Source organism: Typopeltis vanoorti, chromosome 1 (assembly GCF_054136105.1).
Source record: "Typopeltis vanoorti isolate ZY-2024b chromosome 1, IOZ_Tvanoo_1.0, whole genome shotgun sequence".
Taxonomy (NCBI): Eukaryota; Metazoa; Arthropoda; class Arachnida; order Uropygi; family Thelyphonidae; genus Typopeltis; species Typopeltis vanoorti.
The window spans coordinates 21,858,055-21,878,840 of record NC_143549.1 but is presented as its reverse complement, the minus strand read 5'-3'; the positions used below and the strand labels follow the sequence as shown (position 1 = coordinate 21,878,840).

General features: G+C 36.9%; 1 protein-coding gene across 1 annotated transcript in view; it reads left to right on the top strand.

Annotated features, from left to right (window-relative positions):
* The window catches only part of LOC150109826 (RNA helicase Mov10l1-like), a 422,682-nt gene that overhangs the window by 312,446 nt on the left and 89,450 nt on the right, over window positions 1-20,786 (top strand). Inside the window, exon 12 of the mRNA XM_090414598.1 lies at window positions 16,693-16,800. Within this exon, the coding sequence (XP_090270724.1) occupies window positions 16,693-16,800 (108 nt within the window). The remainder of the gene's footprint in view (window positions 1-16,692; window positions 16,801-20,786) is intronic.

Below are 20,786 nucleotides of genomic sequence, written 5' to 3'. Positions count from 1 at the left end.
TCAGAAGGCTGCCCATCTCCTCTGTGAGTCCTTGCATTTTCCTCATTCAAAAGTCCCTCAAAGTATATTTTCCATCTGTTTCTTATGTCCACATCCCTCCATAATACTCTTCCTTCAGCATCTTTGATCTGCCTCACATGTAAGATGTCCTTAGCTGCTTTATTTCTACATTTCGCTAGTTGGTAAATTTTTCTCTGTCCTTCCTTTGTTTCTAATTGATCATACAGATCTTGATATGCCATGGCCTTCGCCTGCCACAACTCTCTTGGCTTCTTGCTTTCTCTCTTTGTACACCTCTCTGTCCTCTTCCACTCTTGACTCATCCCACTTCTGCTTTGCCTTTCTCTTAGCTGTCACTGCCACTTGTACATCATTATTCCACCACCAACCCTCCTTCTGCTCTCTAATCTTTCCAGATGTCTCACCAAGCACCTCGATTGCACAGCTCAGGATTACTTTTGAATTATGTTTCCACCAATCTTGTACACTTTCCAGTCCATCCGAAATCCTCTCTAACACTCTCTCCCTAAAACGATTCCTCACACTATCCTCTTTTAAGCGAAACCACTTAATTGTCTTCATCCCATGGCACCCAGAAGTTCTTATCTTCGATCTTATTTTAAAGTCTGCGCACAGCAGTCGGTGTTGTTGTGCTACTTGATCTGTTGGAATTACTTTACAATTTGTCACAACCTTAAGATGTTTTCTTCTAGTCAAAATGTAGTCAATTTGTGAGCTGTTGTTACCACTTCTAAATGTTATCAAATGTTCTTCCCTCTTGAAGAAAAACGAGTTCACAATTGCCAGATCAAACGCTACTGCAAAGTCCACAACCCTCTCTCCTTCCTGGTTCATCATTCCCACTCCGTGACCACCATGCACCCTTTCACAGTCTCTATTCTGTCTTCCTATGTGCCCGTTCAAGTCTCCTCCGACAATCACCATCTCATTTTCTTCCAATTCCCTCATTTCTTCATCTACCATGTTCCAGAACTCATCTTTTTCCTCTGCTGTACAACCAACTTGCAGGGCATATACACATAACACGACCACCCGCTCTTCTCCAAGACCCAATTTCATTCGCATGATCCTGTCGTTCCTTCTACCCACGTCCAGTACTTCACCCTTCATTCTGCCACACACCACAATTCCTACACCATTTCTTCCCTCGTTATTCGCTCCAGAGTAGAACAATTTATATCCATCTCCCAGTTCCTTTGCCTTTCCCCCTTTCCACCTTGTCTCCTGCACACATAAAATGTCCAACTTCCTCTTCCTCATCATGTCTGCCACCTCTCTTCCCCTTCCAGTCATGCTTCCAACATTCAGTGTTCCCACTCGCAACATCCTCTCCACCTGCTGGGCTCGCTTCTTTAACTGCACCCACCCTTGATGCGGTAGCCCTCATTCACTTCTCACAGCTGTAGGGCGATGTGGCTGCACATCACTTAAGGGGTACCCTAGCCCTTATATCATTTTCTCTTCGACTCATAATCATAGTTTGAGTTGGCACTGAAGTTTTCCGACCGGATGCCCTTCCTGACATCAACCCTTGCATTTATCCAGGCTTGGGACCGGCACCTATTGAGGCTAGCTTGCCTCCTTCGGTGGCTGCATAAGACGAAATGACTTAGCAAGATAGGAAAGACTCACCCTTAGCCCTCGAATACTCTCCTTTGCACTCTCTCTCTCCAATATATCAGAATCACAGAGGAAACCTGGAGACCAGACCTGTGCACAATACTCTGAGGTCTTATCAAGGCCTTCTAAAGAGGCAAAATGACCTAATTATCTTTACATGTCAAAGTTTGTTTCATCATTTTATCTTTTGAGTTGTATTTGTAATAATCCCTGAACTTCAACTTCCCATCTACTAAAACTTCAAGATCTCTAGCCTGATCAGTTTCTTCAAGCATAATCCTATCAACATAATATGACATTGGATATATCTAATCACACCAAAGTGCATGACTTTACATTTATTAACATGAAAATGACATTTTCACATGCCCACAATTCCAGCCTATTCTAATCATTCTGCAAGTACTGCATATCAGTCACATTCCTGATTACCCTGCCTATCTTTGCATCATCAGCTCAAATCCTTCCTAATGTCATTAATGTACAGATTGAATTACAGTGGCCCATGGACTGATCCTTGTGGTACACTACTAGCTACCTTAAATTTTGTAGATCCCATCACATACACCACTTTTTTTTATATATATTAGTCATCTTCTTATCCTGCTAATATTTTATAATCCAAACCTATATTTTCCAGTTTATTCAATAGTCTTCCATGCTGTGTTCTGTCAAAGGACTTAACAAAATCAAAAAGTATCATGGGGTATCCATTCTCCTTGTCTACCTCAATGGTAACATTATTATAGAATATAAGCAAGTTGCTAAAATGTGACCTTCCGTTAGTAAACCCATGCTGTTCATTGCAAAGTACAGATTCTCTGTCAACCCATTTTTGAATGCAAACCCTAATGAATTTTTTCAAAATCTTCACCACAAATCCTGAGATACTGATTGGTTGATAGTTGGATATTTTGGTCTTTGCACCACCTTGTGTAATGGAATTACCATACATTCTTTCCAGTCCTGTGGAATCTTCCCTGTTCTGATACTCAAAGTATACAGCCTGGTTAAGCAAATAGCCAGTTCAGCTGAACTCGTTTTGCATCCATGCTGATATCCCATCAGTTCCTATTGCAAATTTCTTACTAAATTTGTGCAACAGCTCTAATACCTCCTTATGCACTTTAGGTTCTTCATCCAGTGAAGAGGTAGCAGTGAGCTCAATGTTGCATACACCAGGTTGATAGCATTTTAGCAAAATGGATACTCGTTAGCCTCTTCTATATCAGTCACTCTCACACCACCTGCATTCAGTAAAGTTATTCTTTCATATTTTACTTGAAGCATATCTATAGAATTCTTTTCGATTATCTTTACCTCTCAGAGCCAGTTTCTTTTCATACTCAAACTTAGCTTTCTGTGCAGGAGTTGGGGCTTTTCTGGCCTGCTGCTTATAATTTTCATAATAGACATCATCCTTATGCACAATGTATTCCTTCCACATCATCATCATTTTCTTATAAATTTCTTGCTTGATAAGATTACACATCTATTTGACTACCCTATTTATTCTTCAAACTCTTGGGACACTTCCCATTCACTGTCAATATTCTTTCCATCCAGTAACCAATACCGTCATGCTGAACTCTGTATACTCCTCAGTTGGTCATAATTTCCTGCTTTGTAGTTCAGCATGTAACCTTTCCTGTATGGAACATTCATAAACTTAGCCACTTTCTTACTAATCAGTAAGTAGAAAAAATCCTCTGTAATTTCCACATTCATCTTTATTTCCTTTTATTTATAGGTTGGTACTATGAGTACTCTTCTCCATTCATCTGAAATTTGGCCCTCTGACCAGGCCTCCCGAATTATGCAGTGTAGCCTCTGTAATCTTTTATACCTCCATGTTTTAGAATTTTTGTCAAATGCCTTTCCACATTTCATGTTTTTTGAAAGCTTTTTTCTACTTCAAGTACAGATATATATATATCCTAGATGACATTCCTGTTGAGTGTTTTCTACCACCATGCTATCACTGCTTATTTCATTTAGCAATCTTTCAAAGTAATTATTCCATACATCAAGAATAGTTTTATCTTCAGTTTCCTTTTATCATATCTAATTCCAGAGTCTTTTACAGTACTCTTTTTAGGAAAGAGTCTTTTTCAAAATCCCTCAGAATATTTTACCTCCTTCCTGATATTTATTTTCTATGTTTTTACCAGCATCTTCCCATGATTTTGTTTAGCTAATTTTACACAATGCTTTGCTCCTCACTCTGATCTTTCTCTATCTCACATGACTTCTTAAAACATTTTTTAGTTTTTCTCTCATTTCTGAATTCTCATTCAATGCTACACATTATAACCGCTATATACTCATATATAGAGGTTAATGTCTTCACATTAGTGGCCTTTCTCATAATATGAAGGTAGGCTGAAAAGTTCTCAGCCTAACAGTGAAAAAACGAATTTATAATTTCAAAATTGTTTTTATTTTTCAACATAATCTCTCTTAAGACTAATACATTTATTCCAGTGATGCTCCAGCGCCATTATCCCATCCCTGTAGCAGTTCTCAGTAAGATCTAGAAAAATATACCTCTCTACAGCTGCAGTCACCTCTTGATTTGAAGAAAAACTCTGACCAGCAAGGAAGAGTTTTAGTTTTCGGAAGAGATAGAAGACAGAGAGAGCTAAATCTGGGGAATAGGGTGGGTGTTCCAACAATTTATAGTGCAGACCCCTTAATTTTCTCATTGCCAAAATACCTTTGTGGGCAGGTGCATTGTCCTGATGAAAGATGATTTTTTTTTCCTGCAAACCGGTTCTTTTCTCACGAATTTTTTTGTCTAGTCTGGTTAAAAGATTGGAATAATGTTCCCCGGTTATTATTTTATCCTTATCAAGATAATTAATAAACAAAATGCTTTTAGCATTCCCAAAACACCAATGCTATGACCTTTCCTGCTGATGGAACTGACTTTGTCTTCTTTGGTGCTGAACAACCGGCTTCTGTTCACTGTTTGGACTGCTGTTTGGATTTTGGTGTGTAATGGCGAATTCAAGTCTCATCCATAGTAATAAATCGATGCACAAAATCAGTTTTATTCTTGTTAAAACTCTCCAAGCACTGTTCAGAGATTTTCATGCGAGTGCGTTTTTGATCTGCTGTGAGTAAAGCACGGCACCCATCTTGTGCAAAGCTTTTTCATTTGCAATTCTTCATTCAAAATTTATCCTACACATTCCTTTGAAATGCCTATAGTCTCAGCAGTTTCATGCACTTTGACTTGCGTCATTCAATACCATAGTGTGCACTTGATCAATGATTTCTGGTGTTACACGTTTTGGATGGCCTTCATGTGGATCCTCTTCAAGGCTGGTACGGCCTTGTTTATACTCTGCAGCCCATTTCTTAATTGTTGAAAATGAAGGAGAAAAGCATGCATAAACTTTTATGAACTTCGAATGAATTTTCTGTTAAACTTTCTTCTACAAAGAATTTTATAACACGATACTCAATTTTATCCGTTAAGGAATACAGACAACACTATTGCTTCAGACAGCTGTATAAAACAAACTACTTGATAGAATAACTTGCAATTTCACATGGATACTTATGACAGATGTACCAACTTAGGGGAAAAAAATCTTACTGATAGTGTTGCCATCTGTGATCGAGGCCGAGAACATTTCAGATAGTCATATATGTCTACAAGGATGTGTGTGTGTGTGTGTGTGTTGCATTGTAGGATACTAAGGCAATTGATGTGAAGTCATTAGCCTCTATGTACGCATTGCTCTGTCATGAAGTTACTTCATGTTCAAACTTTGTTTGCACTTGGAAAAAGATGAAGCCAAAAATATAATTTCTTTTGGCATCTTTAATTTATAACATTTATCCATCTCTCACACTCTAGCATGTAAACATTCAATCATATCATATACACTATTATGCAAGACACTGGCCAAAAAATTATTTCTTTTTACACATCATAACAACTTGCACTCTGCATGAATAGAAAAGCATATCCTGTTGGTTAGACAGGATGGTTACTGCAAATTAGAGGCCAAACTTTGGAGAACTTGTCATAACAACCTGCACAAGTTGGCTTTCTTTCTCTAATACATTCTATATAGATAGGGAGAGAGAGAGAGACTAAAAGATGTTTTAAAGAAGTCAAGTGAGATATTAAAGCCATGCTGATTTTTTACAGATATGACACAATTAACATTATAGTGATGTGACATGGGCATCACATATTTGACTTCAAATGGTTTAAAATTTTTCAGCATTAATGGCAAAGATAAATTAATAGTTAATGTATTAATTACTAGTCTGTTACATTGGTTTAAACAGTGTCCTTAAATCACTACAGAATTAAGTGACAAAAATTATTGACCATTTCTCTTCTCATCCATGTCATCAATGTGAAATGTGTAAGATCTCTTTTCCTTAGTGAAAGGTGCCTTCAGATCTGCTACTAGAAATCTCAAGAAGTATCAGCTGTCACTTTCAAATCTATCAAGAAAATTTATGATTTTTTTGGTGACTTAAACACTAAATTTATCTTTAAAACTGTGTCTGTTGCAATTTAAGAAATACTTGTGCTGTTATAGCACAAGTATTTCTTAAACATTCCTCTATATGTACTGGCCTCTGAACTGTACAGCTATATTTGACTTGTAAAACCCATACAAATCCAGTTTACCCAGCAAGGTGTCACTAGGTATAATATTCTTTGGGATAATTCCAGATTGCTACATCAAAGCATGTTCATATATGTATATTTGTTCAAAGAAATCTCTATTACCTTGTTCAAAGTTTTATTGCAATAATTGACTTATCCTCAAAATTTGAGAAATTCGAAATTCAGATGTACTGGCCTAATATGCTAAATCTCCCTTTCTTAAATGTTTTCTGTCTCTTTCTCTGGAGTGTTATCATGTAGCTTACCCAGACGGAAGATTAAGAGCTGTACAGAGGAGAAAAGGATTTCTTCCAAGTGTTAAGATAAAAGTTTGCAAATGCAGGAGAAAGTTGACTTCCTATTGATAATTTTCACAATCGAAATAGAATAGCCAGCAGAACAAAACAAGAAGCAGATTATTAAAAATAAACATGGGAGCATTCTTATAGATAAGGAAGAAATTTCTGAAAGATGGAAGGAGTACCTATAAGAACTCTATAAAGGAAAAGATCTAGATAACAAGGCCATATTACAAGATGAATTTGACTGGGCATTAAATGAACTGCCTTCTAACAAGGCCCCCAGGTGTTGGTAACATTCCCTCAGAATTAATAAAATATTCAGGAAATATAACTAAATCATACTTATTCAATAACATAAAGGATATATATGAAGCTAGAACTATTACCAAAGACCAAAAATATCAAGAAGCAATAAAAAAATACAATATTCTGTCCCATTCAAAAATTAAATAATGCAGACAAGTGTGTGAAAATCATCGAACAAAAGTCTAATATCACATGCTTCAAAAATATTACTAAAAGATATACAAAAAAAGATTAACAAATAAGGCGAAAGGATATATCAGTAATGGCCAAATTGGGTTTGGGAAATAACAAGGAACAAGAAAGGCAATCCTAGTTCTTAGAACAATGATAAAAAAAAGATTTGAGAATAATCAAAATACTCTGATAGTTTTCCTTGACCTGTAGAATGGCTTTGATAGTCTTGACTGGAACCAAATGTTGAAAATCTAAAAAAACAATGAAGGTAGACTGGGAAGGTAAACCAGTCTACCTTCATTGTTAAGGGATCATATTTAACCTCTACAAGCACCAAGAAGCCCAAATAGAACCAATTAATAGCAAAACAAAAAAAGAGCAGGAATATGTAAAATTGTAAGCCAAGGGTGTTCTCTTTTTCCACTTCTGTTTAATCTCTACATTAATGAATTAATCTCTACATTAATGAAGCAATTGACAAATTAACAGAACTAATAGAAACTGGAATTAAGATAAATGGATATTGAAGTTAACTATGATTTGTTGTTGTGTTGTTGTTGTCGAGTCCACTGAAGAGCTTCTAGATATGACCTTGGAATTGTAGAACTGCTTTGGCAATCTGTTGAATTTTGATGGAGTAGAGCTTTTCTCTAGGGTTATTGTCAAATTTTCTGTAGAGCAGCAGCAATAGCTGGACAAGAATAGATATGGGCAGGTGTTAGTTAAACTCTTGGACAGTTCTTGCATGCTTCGTAACTCCTATTACTGTTTGGCAGAATTTTCATGCCTTTAAAATGTTCCGTCCTTAGTCTGGTGCTGAATGTGGTTATTTCTCATCATCATCAAATTCCTGACATTTACCCTCAAGGAGTGTAAAGGATACGATAGTACTACATGAAAAATTTACATCATTACTAACTTCCTATCTACAATTTTCCTCCAAATCAACCTGTTACTTGTCAAGACTCCAACATCATCAGATCTTAAAATAATATAATAAATTTAGTTTAATCCTTTATCCAAGTGTGAGCAAACAAAGTTTGCACCTGAAAGTATCTTCTGGACTGGGGTAAGGTGGTACAACACCAGGACGACTCCTTGCAAAGGTGGAGCAAGCTACCAACACTCCTATCTCGGTATCTCTCATAATGCAAAACACATCTCCTTGCGGATATGTCTAATGTTATGCATTAAGGGAAGGGCCACTACCCAGACTAGTTTCAACCTTTATTGAAGTATCTTCAGTGGGAGCCAGGCCCAAGTGGAGATACCAGCCAGAAGCATTAACAGGTCATCTCTACCTATAGGAGTTGCAATTGGTGTGCCACCTTTTTAATAAATTACTCTGGATTTAGAGAAAGTTGTTGAAAGTTTATTTTTCACTTGGTTAGAATATAATAAATTTAGTTTAATCCTTTATCCAAGTGTGAGCAAACAAAGTTTGCACCTGAAAGCATCTTCAGGACTGGGGTAAGGTGGTACAACACCAGGGCGACTCCTTGCAAAGATGGAGCAAGCTACCAACACTCCTATCAACAATCCTACCAACAGTCCTGAAGACACTTTCAGGTACAAACTTTGTTTTCTCACACTTGGATAATGGATTAAACTAAATTTATTATATTCTAACCAAGTGAAAAATAAACTTTCATCATCAGATCTTATATTTCTATATTCTGAGGTACTTTTTACTGTATCGATCCACCTATATCATGGTCTTCTTCTGGGTATTTTTTCATGTAGTACTATCATATCCTTTACACCCCTTGAGGGTAAATGTCAGGAATTTGATGATGATGAGCAAGATTAGCAAAACAAGTGTTCTCTGCCAGGTTGGCAGAGAACACTTGTTTTGCTAATCTTTCCTCTCCAATTCTGTTTAAGTGACCATACCACCTGTGATTAGCTCTGCTAACACATTCCTGGATGCTAACAGTGTCAAGTTCTCTCCTAATATCCTTGTTTTTAATATGATATTGCCATTGATGCCATCTGTTCACACCCCTAATCTTTCTCAGGGCTCTCATATCTGTGATCTCTAGTCTTTGGTCAAGTGTTTTATTTCTAACCCAGCTCTCAGATCCATAACTTAACACTGGTTTGAAAACTGTCTTGTATACAGCTAATTTAGGTTTTGACTAATATCTCTCTTATTCCATATAAATTTATTCAGTTGACTTCCTACCATACCAGCTTTGTTGATTCTGTTGTCTATTTCCATATTTTATTTACCATCTTCACTAAAAATCATGCCTAAGTAGCTGAAATGTTTTGCTTGTTCTATAGCTTCTCCATTCACAATGCAATTGATATTTTCAATGTTTCTGCCTATTGTCTTTGTCTTGTTATTACTGACCTTCATACCATATCTATTACAACAGTTATTCAATTTAGTCAGAGAATTTTGCAGACTTGTAGTGGATTTATTTAGAAGTATAACATCATCTGCATAAAGAAAGAGCTGACATTAACATCTCCAATTTTGATATCATGTTTAATACCACTTTCCTTCATAATGTGATCCATATAGATAATGAATAACAGAGGGGATAATGTACATCCTTGTCTCACACCAGATTTAACATTAAACCATCTTCCTGTACTTCCTTCAATTCTAACTGCTGACTTACAACTCAAATAAAGACTACGTATTGCTTGATATAATTCCCCACTGACACATACAACTGTAGCATTTTGAATAACTTCTCTCTTGGCACTTTGTTATATGGTTTTTCTAAATCTACAAAACTTAAATACAGATCCTTGTTATATTCCCATGATTTCTGAACTATTGTTGTAAAGTGAAAATCTGATCCTGACAGTCTCCATTTGGCCTGAATCCAGGCCAAATGGAGGTTGTTCTTCACCAAGCTTCTCTTCCATAATCCTTCTCAACCGTTTCTCAAGTATACTGGCATAAATCTTACCAGGAACACTCAGTAGAGAAATACCTCTATAGTGCTCACATTCAGTTTTATTTCCCTTTTTATATATGGGTACTATGAGAGCTCTACTCCAATCATTTGGAATTCGTCCCTCTGTCCAGGCCCTCTGAACTATGCAGTGCAGCCACTGTAAGACTTTTATGCCTCCATACTTGAGCATTTCTGGTCGAATATCATCTACTCCAGCTGCCTTTCCACATTTCAGACTTTTGATGGCTTTTTCTACTTCAAGTATGGATATGTATGCCTGTTGAGTGTTTTTTACCACTGTGCTGTCATCACTGCTTGTTTCATTTAGCAGTTTTTCAAAGTAATTACTCCATTCATCAAGGATATCTTTTTTTCTCCTGTTTTCATGTCACCTTTATCATCTCTAATTCCTTTTACAGCTTCTAATTCCTCTTTCCTCCATTTCTGAGCAACAATCCCCAGAATATCTTGCCATCTTCTTGATATTTATTTTCTATGTTCTTGCTAGAGTGTTCCTATGACTTTTGTTTAGCCAGTTTTACACAGTGTTTAGCTTTCTTACATTTGTACATTTTGGAAATTTATGGAGACAACTACCTTATTTGAGTAAAACTTTAGTTTAATATAAACCAAAATCAACACTTGACATTTCGATCTTTATATCAAGATCATCTTCTGGAGCATATACACTATATACAGAGAAACAAGCTGCACTACAATCTACATGGTTTGCTAAAGTTACTGACGAACCATTACAACAATTATTGGCCTGAACTCTGATGGAAAAAAAAAAAAAAAAAATGAAACACAGTAGGTGTCTTCATAATTTTCCAAAATTCATTCTGATCACCGTGCAAGCCTAAAAGAAAGGATTCTTACATTGTCTCTGTATTCTCTAAAAGCACAAGCTGACTTATGTACCAGGAAATTTTGATATGCTTTCTTCTTTTCCTTCACTACCTCTTTAACTTCCTGTGTCCACCAAGGAGTTCTGATTTTTCTATCCTTGCACACAACCTCACTATATGCCTCCCTGGCTGAATCAATCAGTGTTTTCTTCAGGGCTTCCATGGTTTGGTTCCTGCTCTCAAACTCTTTCATTTTTTCTTCAATAATCTTTGTGTATTTTAGTCTACATTTCACATCTGAGAGCTGCTCAACTTTTATTTGCTTTAAATCTTTCTTGCATGTTCTTCTTTTCAATATGAAATTTGCTTTTATTCTGCTCAAAACTAAATGGTGATCACTTCCAATTTCAAATCCTCTGTACACTGTAGTGTCCTGCACCATTGAGAAAACATCACTATCAACAATAACGTAGTCAATGAGACTTTTCTTATTCCTTGGCACCATGTGAATTTGTGCACATTTTTATGTTGAAACATGGTGTTAGTTATAACAAGTCCATGTCCTGAGGAGAAATCCAAGAAGTATTTGTGCTTATTATTTGCTTTGCTCTTTTCTCCAAATTTTCCCAAAATATTTTTGTATGTCTGACAATTATTTCCTACTCTGCTATTTAGATCTCCAACAAGGACCAATTTTTCATTGTGTCAGTTGCTTTCTCTAAAGCCTCAAAAAACTCCTCCACTTCTACCTTAGCAGAACCTTCAATGGAACAATAGGCACAAATAAGTCTCATTGTCAGTTCCCCATTCTGATATTTGCCCACATCACTCTACTCGAAATTGCTTGCCATTCAAGAAGATTAGCCTCGTATTTAGGGTTGAATACTATGGCTACTCCTTCTTTTCGTTGATTGTCATTGCCTGAATATAACATTTTGTATTTATTGCTCAGAAAGATCTCACCAGTTTTTGCCTTTTTTGTTTCAGTCACTCCTATTATATCAATCTGGTACTTATCCAATTTTTCAGCTAGCTCCATTTTTATTCTCTATTTTCATTAATTTCACTGGTTTCATTCTTCTTCTTGAGTGTTTGTTTTACCAATCTTATTTTGGTAAAAGCATCATTTAGTGATAGTGGGTATAAATTTTAATGTAAATGCCTTGCTCCTTTGGCTAGTCTGTCTACTCTTTCATTGCCTTCAAGAAAACTAAACTACTAAATACGAGTAAAAAGAATCCAATATTAATAAACTTGGAAATAAATAACAACCAAATATAACAGGTAACTTCCTTTAAATACCTTGGTAGTCTCATCAGAGAAGATGAAGGAAGCCAGTTGAATATAAAATTAAAAATAAACTTGGCCAAAAAAGGCATTCCACAATACAAGAAACATTTTTATTTTGATAAAGGACTTAGCATTCAACTAAAAAAGAGACTAGTGAAAACATAATAGGGAGCATAGCATTGCATGGTTGCAAGACATACATGAACAAAACAAGACAAACAAGTCCAAGAATCTTCTATATAAACCTAACAATAATAACTGCAGCTAAAAGCTATGAAGAAATAAAAAGGAGAGGAGAGGATAGGACATTATGTTGTACTGCTGCTACCAATCAATCTTTGGATTGATGCACCCATAAAGAAGATTATGGCATAGAGATAGAATAGTTTATGTGAATGGGTCAACTAAGATTTTATTATTACTATTTCCTTTTATATTATTTTTTAAATTATTTTATTTATTTATTCTTTTTGCAAAAGGTATACAGAACAGCTACAGGTCAATGTCCTGTAGGCCACCACCATGAAATTGGCACCTTGGAGCAGTCATTCACAATATGAGTAATCATCTGAGCCACGAGAGAACAATCACAATAAGAGTGGTCTAACAGCCTCCATTTATGTAGTAGGTAGCCACATCTGCACTAGTCAGTTCTGATCTTGTTGATTGACAACCAAATTTTCCTAAGAAAATCAAAACCATGCTGCAGAGCACAGGGATCTTCTACCAGGAAGCTGTTTGTTCAGAGATTGTTGGACCAGTATTCTCTCCACATGTCAGGTGTTGATGGCAGGGCAGCTGAAGAAAGTTCATCCATGAACCAGGAAGGCTTTCTAGATTTTAGGCAAAGACTACTAGGTGGATTTATGAGAGTCTGGTGCAGGGGCAGGAGTGGGTTGCTCATTGCTTTATTATATTCGTTAATCAAGGCTTGTCTTCTCCTTATGTTTTGTGGAGCAGTGTTAGATAGGACAGGCAGCCAGGTGAGAGAGGTGCTTCTCACTGTCCCACTAATTGTGTGCATGGTAGAGTTTAGCTGGGTGTCTATAATGTTTGTGTGCACTTCTTTCCCAGACAGGGGCACAATATTCTGCTGTGGAGAATGCAAGGGCTAGTTTAGACAACCTTAGGATTTCTGCACCACAACCCCAGGTTGTTCCAGCAAGCCTTGAAATGATATTGTTTCTCGTTTTAATTTTGTTGGACAGGTTGGTGATGTGCCTTTTATAGGTTAGGCTTCTGTCCAGGCTCACTCCAAGGTATTTCCGGTGAGGCTCGTGATCTACCATTTTTCTGCAGAAAAAAAGGTTGTGAAGTGTTGATTCACCTCTGCATTGTTCAGGTGAAATACTGTGGACACAGTTTTTGTTGGATTTGGCTTCAAGCAGTGGTACCACTGCTTGAAGTACTCTAACAGGATGTTCAGGTCTATGTTCAAGGTTGATTCCAGGTTGGCAAAGGAGGTAGATTGATGTAGGATCGCTAGGTCATCAGTGTACATATAGTTGCTTGAGCTGGTAAGTTATACACGTAGATGTTAAAGAGTAAAGGGAATAACACAGAGCCCTGTGGGAGACCGTTGTGAAAGAATCTGGGCTCTTTTTTCCACTAATATGGACCTGGATCTTTCTGTTGGAGATAATGGATTCAAAAAGCTGGAAGGTTTTTTTGCACCTTATAATATTTCCTAGCTTTAAGAGGAGGCCCCTGATCCAGACTGTGTCATAAGCTGATGTTAGGTCAATGAAAGTGGCTCTGGATTTAAGTTTCTTCTGGAAGCCTGCTTCAATCTGTGTTGTCAGGACCAGGACCTGCTCACAGCAACTTCTTCCTGGCCTGAAGCCAGCTTGTTCAATCGGGAGTGCTCTTTTGATGAGTGGTGAAATTCTTTTAAGGAGAATTCTTTCAAAGAGCTTAAAGGTGGAGCAAAGCAAGGAGGTAGGTCTTAGATTTTTGACATCATTTGATTCTTTTCCTGGTTTGGGCATGCCAATTATTTTGGCTTCCTGCCACAGATTTGGTAGTTCTCCAGTCATATTTTTGAGAAAAGGGGTGGCCAGCCATGTTTGACCTTGTTTACCGAGATGTTTTAGAAACTCAGGGAGGATACCATCCACTCTTGCACCTTGCCATTCTTGGTGAGTTTTAAGGCTACCTGTACCTCTTCCTGAGATACTGAGTGTACAAGTTCAGGAAGCTCAGGGTCCATCATCAGGATTTGTCTGATGGAAGATTGCACAGTAATTTTCCGCATAGAGCTGGGACGTATCTTGGAAGTTTTCAATAAATGATTAGCCATTTGATCAGGAGTTATCTCTGTTGTTTTGTGTGTTGTTGGTTCTGCCCCACCTAATTTTCTCAGAAGTAACCAGCTTTTCTGGCTAGACATTGTGATATCAAGTTCACGAATGGTTGATATCCATCTTTCCTTTCTGTTTTTTATCCAGCATTGCTATGAGCTCCTTAGCAACAGTTGGGTCTTCAGTCTCTTCATATTTGGCTAAAAGTTCCTCAATTTCTCTACTCCAGCATGGGATGTATTGTTTTCTGTAGCCTCTAGGAATAGTGGCTTTGGCTGCAGTTTTGATTAGTTTAACAAATCTTGGATAGCAATTAGCAGTGGTTGGAATTGTTCTAATGGTTTGCTCGATTTGTTTCTGAAATGCATTCCAGTTGGACCTGCGAAGGTTCAATCTAGCGATTGGTGTTTGCTAATGACTGGGATTGATGTGCCTGTCTCTATTAGGTAGGACAGTGCTGACTATTAGGGAATCTGTTGAGGATGGTTCTGGTTGTTGGCAGAGGGAGATCTTCTTCAGAGTCTTTAGAGACTATGCACAGATCTGAGAGTGTAGGTTCTGTTCCACCTGGCTGAGTGGAGAGTGCTTTCCTGCATAGCATCGTAAATCAAATATAGGTTATTTGTGTCCATCCAGTTAACCAGATTATTACCGTCCCGATTGTTAGAAGAATAGCCCCAAATGGTGTGATGAGAGTTGAAGTCACCAACATAGATAGCAGGGTGAGGTAGTGGCTAGTCCATCTGAGCAGGCCAGGATTGCGATGGTGGTTTGTAGACATTATAGATGGTGATATTTTGAACCTATGGAGTATTCTTCATCAGGTACACACTGGGTTATGTCCTTGAGGCCAGGCCAGATGTAGGTTGCCAGGCCATGCTTGGGATGGCAAGTATAAGACATGAGAATTAGGCCTGGGATTTCTTGGAGAGCCAAGACGTCAATTGCTTTGTCTTTAGCTATTTTGCCGATGGCTTTGGATTTAGATAGTCCTATGTTTAAAGAATATATCTTGAGAGAGTGTTGTTAGGGAACTGTAACTTATTTTTTGAAGCTTGCCCTCCACCCTTCCAGGCATGGAGCTTTTTAAGTTTTGTATTCATCATTGTTGCTGTAAGTGGTCCAGGAGGCTTGGTACCTTTGGATGCCTTGTTTGAGACATTAGCTTCATGTTACCTGTGATTCATCTCTGAGGCTTCTTTTTTCTGAAGCACCAGCAATGTACCACAAGGTAACATTATTGGTGGTGGTGGTGGGGGGGGGGGTTACACAAGAGATTTTACAGTGGCAAGAAAAAAGACCTAAATGATGACCACAAACTAATTAGATTGATGATGCAGTTAGTAGCACTTTAGAAATCAAAATGTAAGATCTTACAGTACTCGAAATCTGACAGATAACCAATTAATTTGGGAGAAAGTTGTTCATAGGAAGCTTGTAATAATATGACTTCTTTGTGCAATACTGTTATCATTGGCTGGTCCATCCTTAGAAATGATAATAATACTTAACATTGGTTCTATTTTTTTAGAAAATGACAACATAAACTAGATTTAGAAAGTATTTTACCTTGGGTATAATAAATGTTAAAAATACCAAGCAATTTTAAACCTGGTTTACTCCATTTCCCAAGTAAGCAAACAGACAAACAAGTCAAGTTTGCACCTGCAAGTGATGCAAGTCTAGCTGATCTACAGGTAGTGCATCAGCTAGACTTGCATCACTTGCAGGTGCAAACTTGACTTGTTTGTCTGTTTGCTTACTTGGGAAATGGAGTAAACCAGGTTTAAAATTGCTTGGTATTTTTAACATAAACTAGATTATTAATTATGAAAACTTTAATAACTACCTATATTTCAGCAATGTTACATTGCCATCTTCAGGGATCACAAAGTAATGATATGTGCATGCAGGCATCACACTAAACAAATGAGGCTGAAGATTGATGCTTGTCTTAGGCATTGGGCTGACAATCTTAGAATGCATGCTTCTCAAATTTGGGGCAGTTCTCATGCACCGTAATTTGTTGAGATTTGGAATGTAACATTGCCAAAATATAGGTAGTTATTAATTAAATCTTTTATAATTAATAATCTAGTTTACATTGGCATTTCCTAAAAAATTAGAAGCTATGTCTAGGCAATTTATAAGCTTATCTACAAGAAAATACATAACTTACCAAAAAAAAACTTTAAATTCGGCTCAGTTTTGTATTTGTTACAACAAATAAATTTATTATTATAGTTTTGACATCTGGTGTGAATTTTAAACCAATAGGTGGAAAAAATCCGATTGCTCATTAAAAGTTTTGGCCTTTGTTTCTGCAAAGTTGGCTCTGTTGAGGAGTTCCAAGGTCAAGAAAGGCTAGCAGTTATCATTTCTACAGTAAGTTTTTCTATAACAAGTTAAGAATTCATGACCTGTTATAAGTTAACTAGATGCTAAACTTTATAATTGTTCTATCCTGTTGGTGTATGAAACAAGTTTTATATATTATTACATGCTGAGTAATCAGAAATTACTGATTTTTTTTTATAATGTAATGTAACCACCACCCATGAAAGGTTGTAAACTTAAACTACATTAATAATTAGTGGCATTGATCAGAGTGAAAGTGTTGATGTGGTGTCAGAAAAAAAAAAAAAGAAAGAAAGAAAAATAACTTTCAATATAAAGTATAAGAGTACTTTTATAAATTATAAAAAGCTTTATCTGTTAGAACATAATTGGCTGTGGATACTGTACATTTTAAGGGTTTTTCCCTTTAGTGTATATTTTTAGTATATCTTTTCTGTGTCTGTCTAATGGTTTTGAGAATATATGGTGCAAAATGGGGATGGACAGGATTATTTAGTATGATGTTGCTATATGCCAGGGAATACAGAGTTTGAAGAGTAAGAAATGTTTAGGCAGTTGAGTTAACAGTATAATTGGGAAGGTGATTAACATGTTGCTAGGTATGAAAATAGCGAGCTGAAGAATGATATAATCACTGAGCTGAGTGAAATGTGTGCAACTTGTGAAAGTAAGAAGATACATACTGGTTTCAGAGAGAGAGAGAGAGAGAAAGACTGCATTCAAATGGGGTGTTTGTGTTGTTTCCAGTACTAAACTTGTGCTGTTTCCAGCACTTTTCAGTGGAGCAGTTGTGTGGGTGGCGAGGGGTGGTAGGGAGTGAAGAGAGAGAGGAAGAGAGGAGCATGAGTAACCGGTTGTGTCAAAAGATGAGAGACTGAATGAACAAAAAGAACAGAAAAATTAAGATAGCTAAAGTGGAACAGAGGGTGTGCCATGATAACAGGTGATTATCATGGTAACATGATATTAATGTTAGGAGTAGGATGATGAGTTTATAGCATTGATTCATGCAGTTTTCCCATGGATTATTATCATATTCAGAACTTGGTTACCTGTGTTTGATACATAGACAGGAATAGAAACGTAAACATATAGAATCTTTTTGTGGTCAGCAAGGGCAAAGAAAAAAAAAAGCATAAAGTAGGGATTTACTCACGGTGGCAATAAAAGAAGGCAACATATGTAATGACTACAAGAATGGCAGGATATCCAATAATAAGTTGTTTTGGACTTGGGAATGTAGAGGACAATAACTATGAAATGGTTAAGCAAGCAGACAAAGGGTTATCATAATAAGAGACATTAATGATAGGAATAGAGATTTGGAAAGAGGAGATAGTTTATTTAAGTCTGGTTGGCCTAGTGTATATGCTTTCTAGACAGGCTGTGAGTTTGAATCCAGCCATAAACATGGATATTGGCTTGTGAAAGGCTTATGTTGATATGAATCCCATATTCCATATGTGAATTCTATCTGCAAAGGTTTTTAGGCTTTCATGGATAGGATTCACACATGAAATGAAAGCAAAAAAGAGTAAATTTCTTGAGTTTCTGCATGATAAATACTTTATGCAGTCTGTAACATATACAGTTGGCAGTGTTGAATTTTGTTATAGCAAAATTATGGTCCCAGAGAATGTGACTATGAATGAAGTAGCAATATTATTACTATGACTTGACTAGGCAGTGGAGATTTCATTCTAAGGGATATATGCAGAACTGTGGGTGATTATGGAAAACTGTTATCAGCTTGAACTGTGAGGGAGTGAGATTGACAGAACATAAGAGTGATTAAAATACATCTCATATCATCTCAAATGTGATGTACAACTATATATTGTTAAGAGTTAGTTAAAGATTTAAAAAAAGGCAATGCCCAAATGCAAGAGAATAAGATGCAAGCTGGAATGATAAGTATGATAAGGAAAGAAAAATCACCATATGGAAGAAAATTGGCCACTCAGGCCAAAAGAAATCTAAGGGAGCTCTTTTGCTATGTGGCAATGTTTGATGATGGCAACGTGACCATTACCGAGATTAAAGCAAAATTGTTTAATGAATATTCTGCATGTTTCATATTGATTAAGATAATAGCATGAGGTGATTGAGCTGGAGAAGCTGAGTACCTTGATGTTAATCAACCTATGGCATTGGATATTATTATTATACAGGCATCTCCATGGAGTCAGATGACACGTTATGGTTGTGGGAGATCCATTATTCATACACTAGACATCTCACACAATAATACTTCTTAAACTCATTCACTCAGAATCACTCACAACCACCTCTGCCAACCATTCCACCCATTCACCACCCTCCAAGCAAAAAATCTAGTACACTCTTCTAATCACACTCTTACACAGTTTCCACTGGTGATCCCTTGTTCCTTCCTTTCTTGCCATGTACTGAAAAAAAATCTTCAGTGTGTTAATCCTATAAAGTCCCTTTAATTTACTTACAGTGGTGGTCTGAAAAGTTCTCAACCCTGATCATAAATCGCAAACTATCGGCAAGATTTTTTTTTTTTTTTTTTCTATGTTGGCACATCTGTCATAAGCATCCATGTGAAATTGCAAGTCATTCTATCAAGTAGTTTGTTTTATACAGCTGCTGAAGCAAAAGTATTGTCTGTATCCCTTGAAATGGATAAAATTGAGCATCGTGTGTTATAAAATTGTTTGTAAAAGAAGGTTTAACAGCAAAAGAAATTCACTGAAAGTTTATGGTCACACATGGCTGTACCAGCCTTGAAGATGATCCATGTGAAAGACGTCCAAAAAGTGTAACACCAGAAATCATTGATCTAGTGCACAATATGGTATTGGATGACCGGCAAGTCAAAGTGCTTGAAATTGCTGAGACTATAGGCATTTCAAAAGAATGTGTAGGATATATTTTGCATGAAGAATTGCAAATGGAAAAGCTTCGTGCAAGATATGTGCCAATAGATCAAAAATGCACTCGCATGAAAATCTCTGAACAGTGCTTGGAAAGTTTTAACAAGAATAAAATTGATTTTGTCCATCAATTTATTACTATGGATGAGACTTGGATTCACCATTACAGACCAGAATCCAAATGGCAGTCAAAACAGTGGACAGAAGCTGGTTGTTCAGCACCAAAGAAGACAAAGTCAGTTCCATCAGCAGGAAAGGTCATGGCATTGCAAAATGCCTTTAGCATTTAGGATGCTAAAGGCATTTTGTTTATTAATTATCTTGAAAAGGATAAAATAATAATCAGGGAATATTATTCCAATCTTTTAACCAGACAAGATGAAAAAAATTCATGAGAAAAGACCTGGTTTGCAGAAGAAAAAAATCATCTTTCATCAGGACAATGCATCTGCCCACAAAGATGTTTTGGCAATGGGAAAATTAAGGGATCTGCACTATGAATTCTTGAACATCCAACCTATTCCCCAGATTTGGCTCCCCTCTGACTTCTATCTCTTCCCAAAACTAAAATGCTTCCTCGCTGGTCAGCATTTTTCTTCGAATCAAGAGGTGATTGCAGCTGTAGTGGGGTATTTTGCAGATCTTACAGGGATGGGATAGTGGTGCTGGAGCATTGCTGGAATAAACGTATTAGTCTTAAGAGAGATTATGTTGAAAATTTTGAAATTATAAATTCGTTTTTCATTGTTAGGCCGATAACTTTTCACACCACCCTCGTAAATGCTTCTATCATGTCTCCAGTTTTTTTTACCTATCAGCTACGTTTTGAAGCCTACAGACTCTCGATCTGTTCTCATAGGGAGCATCTTACAAACCTACCACAATCTTTGTTACTCACCTATGGATACTTTCCACAACTTGTTTATCCCCACAGAATCTGGCAGTCCAGATGAGGACTTATTAAAGCCTTATGCAGAGGAACAATAACCTCTCTATCCCTGCTTGTTAGTGTGTTCTTCAACAACCAAGTAATCTGATGTGATTTTAGTTACCTTCACAATATGTCCTGTAAACTTCAACCCTGTCCATAATCACACCCAAATCCCTCACCTC